At 44.2% G+C, this 6,000-nt stretch overlaps 3 protein-coding genes across 3 annotated transcripts in view; 1 reads left to right on the forward strand and 2 right to left on the reverse strand.

The window, feature by feature from the left end:
- Positions 1-2,568, reverse strand: part of APC2 (APC regulator of WNT signaling pathway 2) — a 65,083-nt gene extending 62,515 nt beyond the window's left edge. The window contains exon 1 of the mRNA XM_042479767.1: positions 2,415-2,568. The gene's annotated coding sequence lies outside the window, so the exon portion shown is untranslated. The remainder of the gene's footprint in view (positions 1-2,414) is intronic.
- LOC121936548 (gap junction beta-2 protein-like) lies at positions 130-795 on the forward strand. Its single transcript, XM_042478877.1, has one exon. It carries the CDS (start codon positions 130-132, stop codon positions 793-795), a length of 666 nt encoding a protein of 221 aa, XP_042334811.1.
- Positions 2,569-3,687: 1,119 nt separating the features above from the next.
- On the reverse strand, positions 3,688-5,324 carry RPS15 (ribosomal protein S15). Its single transcript, XM_042478879.1, has 3 exons — positions 5,287-5,324; positions 4,236-4,599; positions 3,688-3,852 (listed from the first exon to the last, which is right to left on the reverse strand). Exons 1-3 carry the CDS (start codon positions 5,322-5,324, stop codon positions 3,739-3,741), a joined length of 516 nt encoding a protein of 171 aa, XP_042334813.1. The 3' UTR covers positions 3,688-3,738.
- Between the last annotated feature and the right edge of the window lie 676 nt (positions 5,325-6,000).

Below are 6,000 nucleotides of genomic sequence, written 5' to 3' on the forward strand. Positions count from 1 at the left end.
CAAAAGTGAGGGTAACATGATCAAAGTTATAGGGCCAAAGGATCTTGGCATAAAGATGTCTCAAAGTATGCATTGTCTTTCCAATTGCAGTGGAAAGGTATCAGAGAGCCTCTCATGGAGACAGAGACCATGGCAAGCCTGCTGAGTGGGACAAGCGGAAGGGCCCCCTGGCTCTGCCGAACCGTCCTCTCCATCCTGATGGTGCTTCAGTTTGGATCCCTGGCTCTGGGGGCCAAAACCCTTTGGCGAGACGAAGTGGCCGACCTGCTGTGCAACTCCTCTGCCCAGAACTGCCTCCTGGCCTGTTTCGACGTCACCTTTCCCATCTCGCCCTTCAACCTCTTCCTCTTGCACATGGCCAGCCTGGTGGCCCACAGCCTGGCCTGCGCTTTCCTCTTCCACTCGCCCAAATACCAAGGAAAGGGGCGCTGGTGGAAGGGACAACTTAGGGGACAGAGTCAAAAACTCTGGCTTGATGGAATCAGCCTCCTGGCTAAGGTGCTTCTGGAAGCCATCTTCCTGATGGTATTCCACAGCCTCTACAGCCAATACCCATCCTGGCTGTTTTGCCCTCCTTCTGCCTCCTGTCCTCAGATCACGATATGCATTGTGCAGAATGCCAGCTGGAAAGATGCTTTCACCCTCTTTTTCGTAGGAGCATCTTGGGTTTCTGTGGCACTCTGCTTGATCATGCTTTATCAAACAGTCATTAAAATCCTTCAACGGACATCAGGCCCAGGGAAGAGTCAACCAGATCACCCTGGTTGGCCCAATGGGTATTACATAGAATCATAGAGTTGGAAGAGACCCCAAGGGTCATCACGTTTTCCATGCAGGAAGACACCATCATAGCACTCCTTGCAGATGGACATGCGGTCTGTTTAAAAACCTCCAAAGGAGACTCCATCTTCCTTCAGACTGGCTTTTGGGTGGAGGATGGCAAATGAGAAAGTCCAGGCCCTATTTGAAGTGCTGGTGTTGAACTTTCAAAGCCCTTGAATGGGTTTGGGCCAGGATGGTCAAGACTTTGTTTTTCACATGCATGAAAATCTGCTTCTGCCCTGGCCTCAGCTTAGACCAACCAATTGAAATGGCAGGCATGAGAAACAAGGCCTTCTCGATGGTAGCCCCGTTTGCAGAATTCTTGCTGTCTGGATGTCACTGGATGACAATTCACAACAGCTCTAGGCAGCATAGCCAATAATGGGATATGCAGTCTGGTAAAACGTGGAAGATTACACATTACTGAGCACTGGCATATAGCTTTTTCAAGTTATTAACAACCCTTCTAAGTTTTCTTCTTCTTCTTAAAGCAGGGGTTTCAGGAAAACCTGTGCCCTTCCAGATCTTGGACTCTGACTCCCATCTGCCCCAGCCAGCCAGTAACAGTGGGATTTCCAGTCCAACGTCTGGAGATATCAGAAGTTCTTCACCCCATTTCAATGTATGCAAACAACTGTTATGGTTGAAAAATTACTTTAGGTTGTTTCAGCCTAGCGTTGCAGGTTGTGGAATGTTTTAGGCTGTAATTTTAAAAGGCTGTTTTTCTTGGGAATAAAACTGTGAAATATAATCTAGAAATATTTCAAGCATTATCCCTGGGCAAATAATTGTTAAATCCAATTTGAACACTGCAAAAGTGGCCTAAGCTCAGGCATGTGGATCTGCTTTGGTTTCTACTAGTTCCCAATATATACTTCCAAGGCAGGTGCAGATCAAATCTTCTGCCAGCAAAAGACCTTTCTACAAAGGCTTATAATATGCCCCAGCTTCCCTTTCCTTCTCCATCCTGCGCAGCTGGAAATGTATTTAGCCACATCAGCACTGGGATGATAGTAAAAGGGCACTGGAGAAATATATTTTTGATGTCAGGTTACAGAGGTGTATGTGCATTCATATCGTACTCTGACCTCAAAGGCTTTTGTAGCTGTGTCTTCTTGCAGCAGGCAAGGTAAACGGCAGCTACTGTACTTCCTAAATCTCTTACTGAACATGCATGAACAGACAGAAAAGGGGGAAGAACAGGTTAAACCTATACCAGCGACCCCCAGCATGTTAAAAATGCACAATCCAAGTTTGGCCACAAAAATAGTAATCACAAAAGTGAAGGCTGGTAAAGGTCAAGTCATCCCTGTAGGCATTTTGGAAGTGGTATCTTAAAGGTTCAAAATGTTTCCATTTATTTGTGCCAAGCTAATCCGACCCGATTCTTTTCACGTGCCCATTATGTCAGTTTGGAACAGTTTGCTGAAATAGTCACCCTTCCTTTTTTGTGGTGTAGAAACCTATCCCTATTCCCCCCACCCCCATTATTTCTGCCTGCTCCCAAATGCCCCAAAACATATGTACTTTGTCAACTGAGGTACACCTCTACAGAATTCTAAGTACCACAAATGATTGCTCACACATCTTACCACAAAAGATACTCCTGGTCTTCTCTCAAGCTTTCCTCACATCACCAGTGTAACTTAGGACACTTTCTACATGGATGTCACTTAGGTGCTGCAATTGTTAAAGCAATGGGAGTCATTAATTTCTGTAGCTTTTCTACAATTCACCCAGATGTCTACCTGTAGAAGGCTTTGTTTTGCTGCTAATTTTATATTGGTTTGTCACTAATGTGATTTTATTACTTATTTGCCTGCATTTGGGTTAATCTTGGTAAACCAAAACCCACCATTTGGGGTAACACTGGTAAACCATTACCCATTCCATTAGTAACGCTAGTTAACCAAAACCCATCCCATTAATAACCTGGAATAAAACTGCTCCTCTCCCTCCTGATCATTCATTTGACCTGGCATTCATGATCATCTTCTAACCGAAAAGGAGATTTCCACCCATGCCTACATTCCCAGCTTCCATTTCCGCCTGGATCAGCAACAAGCAAATGGAACTAAACCACCCTGTGTCAGCATCTCCCTTCAGTTCCCATAATCAACATCTGAACTTTACAACCTCAAGGAGGACAAGATACAACGAAGCTTGAGCAGAACAGGAGAACAGAGATTACCCAAACAGAACATTTCAACAGACCATCACCAGATTGTGTTCAGAAGAACCCAATTGGGGTGTGTAACTAAACTGGACTGTGTCATAAATGACTTAAGTATAGGATACCTGAAAGACTGCTCTCTCTGATCTTAGTTACCCAGAAGTTTCAAATCCTTAACAGAAGCCTTACTGCTTCCCGCACTGCCCCAAGAGAGACTAGGTTGGCAAAAACACAAGACCAGTTTTCTCTGTATCATCTCAATTGCAGAACTCTCTCCCAAGGATGGCTCCACGCTGACTGAACCTCTGGCAAGCAGTCAAAACAGCATTCCTCTACCTGGACTTGATTTTCAAAATGCTATGATCTCTTTTTAAAACAATTTGTTCCTATTATGTTTCTGTCTTTTACTGCATAATGCGGGCAGAAAAATGATTTATAAATACTTTAAATAATAAGCAGTTGTAGGTATACTTCCACACTTTTCATTTTAGATTTGTTGCCAATTAACTTTAGACTCCTGCTTTGCTTTTAGCCAGAGGAGAGCAGTGTGACATTAGGAATGAGGAAAACTGGGTTCAAATCCCCTCAGCATTCTGTACTCAAGTCACTAAATTCATCACATGGGGAACACCCAAAAGTGTGACTGGAACAACAGAACACATGCCCACTGAAAAAAAAGAGACTAGCTCAACTGTTGGGAAATCCTTTTATTTACACATAAAAATGTTCTCCCCAAACTTCCTTTACTTCAGAGGAATGAACCGAGAGGAGTGGGTAGCCCCGATACCAGGACGTCCGTGCTTCACTGGCTTGTATGTGATGGAAAACTCTCCTAGATAATGGCCAATCATTTCAGGCTGAAAGACAAAGGAAATGAAAAAAATATTAAGCTGGAAAATAATGAACATGAGTTTTCCAAAACATCTGGAGGACAATGAAGCCTGTACATTCTTACAAATGCTCAACCACTGTTAAAATTACACAAGATAGTTGGAAAGGTCAGCCACGTGTAAAAGGATGGAAAGTGGAACCGAACCCATACTGTCAGAAGACTTAAAACTGTGAGGTTATAAGTGATTACAGTGAATATAAATAAGCTAACAAGCTAAGCACAATGAACTGGGTACATAATTGCACCTAAATACCCAAAATGCTAATTTTATAGCAGTTTGGGTTTGTCACTACCAAACCACACACATTTTGGCTTTTAGGAAATGTGCAGGCGTGACCAGTTGCTTACCTTGATTTCTACCTGGTTGAAGGTCTTCCCATTGTACACTCCCACCATGCTGCCCACCATCTCAGGAAGAATGATCATGTCACGCAGGTGGGTCTTGACCACCTCGGGCTTCTCCATGGGCGGTGCTTCCTTCTTGGCCTTGCGGAGGCGCTTGAGCAGAGAGTGCTGCTTGCGGCGCAGGCCCCGGTTGAGCCGCCTGCGCTGGCGCGCACTGTAGAGCTGCATGAGTTGCTCACTGGAGACACAAGAGGAGAGGTGCCCAGTCAGCTCGGTGCCCAGTTTTGGAACCCACCTTAGGTAAAGTGAGGAAGGACAAACAAAAATGCAGCAGCGCTCTTGGGTTGGGAGCAGGGAGCCCTTGGGTCTGTTCCCCTACTCTTGGCCTCACACTTTGAGGCTACAGTTGTCTCCCCACATTTGTGGCTTTGACTTTTGTGGCTTTGATTATTTGAAGATTTAATATGTTCTCTAGCATAACTCTGCCAGAAAATAATCATAGGCCCTATACAGACAGGCCAAAATAAAGCTGCTTCAGGTCACTTTGGAGGCATGGTGTTTCAGTGATGCATGAGTCCTAAGAGTCTGGAAGCTGCACTAAAGCTGCACTCCAGTCCTTAGGACTAGAGTGTGGCTTTGGTGCGGCTTCTGGACTCTTAGGACGCATGAATCATTTAAACAGCATACTTGCAAAGTGACTCGAAGCAGTTTTATTTTGGCCTGTCTGTATCAGGCCATAGTATTGTGCTGCAGAACCTACAAGTTTCTGAAGAAAACACTTCTCTAGGCATTTGTAGGACCTCCAGGATGATCCTATAATCAGCTTCTGGAAGATGTTAGCCACAAAGTTGCACTGGAGGACCCGGAGATTCCTAGAGATGTTCTCTCAGATAAAAAGAATAGTGGTTTTTTATTTGTGGTTTTCTCACATTCATGGAGGCCCTTCACCCCGAACCCCAGCAAACGTGGAGGGACCACTGTAGTCTCAAAGGTGCTTCAAGATCTCTTTGCATACAATTTTCCAGACTAACACAGCTATATCTTTCAATTCTACCTATTCCGATAGTTCTTAAACTTGGTCCTCCGGTCCATGAGCGCTGGTCAAGCTGGCTACATCTTCTAGGAATTGAAATCCAAAATACTTGGAGGACCTGAGCTGGAGAACCTGTCTCTGAACTTTCTAACAGCAAGTGGGGAAAAAGAAAATGTTGGACTAGAGGTTTTTGGTCTGACCCAGCATCAGGGTGCTCTGTGTTCTTATCACAGCAGGCAGCCAAGGAAAAGGTCTTGGAAACATACAGTTTCCTTATGGAAACAACTTCATTCCACTGGGAGATATAAAGACCCTTTTATCTGAGTAACATTTGGTGACTTCAGTGATTATGCGTAAAGATCTTTTTATGTACAGTCTGAATCTCTCTTATCCAGAATTCAGAAATCCAAATTACTCCAAAAGCCAAAACTTTCTATGTGGGCAGCTGAGATACTGACACTTTTGCTTTCTGATGGTTCAAACGTACACAGACTTTATTTCATGCACAGAATTCTTTTTTTAAACATTTTATAAAATTACCATCTGGCTATGTGTGTATTTGCAACACAAATTCTGTGTTTAGACTTGGTTTCTGGAGACAGGGCTTCGTTCCAGGGGTGAACGGATGGAACCGAACGTACCTTCACAATTTAGCTGAAAGTCTCTTCTTGCCACGAACTAAGTCTTAGGGCAATGATTCTCAAACTCTGGTCCTCCAGATGTTCTGGACTTCTG

This window comes from Sceloporus undulatus, chromosome 7 (genome assembly GCF_019175285.1).
Source record: "Sceloporus undulatus isolate JIND9_A2432 ecotype Alabama chromosome 7, SceUnd_v1.1, whole genome shotgun sequence".
NCBI lineage: Eukaryota > Metazoa > Chordata > Lepidosauria > Squamata > Phrynosomatidae > Sceloporus > Sceloporus undulatus.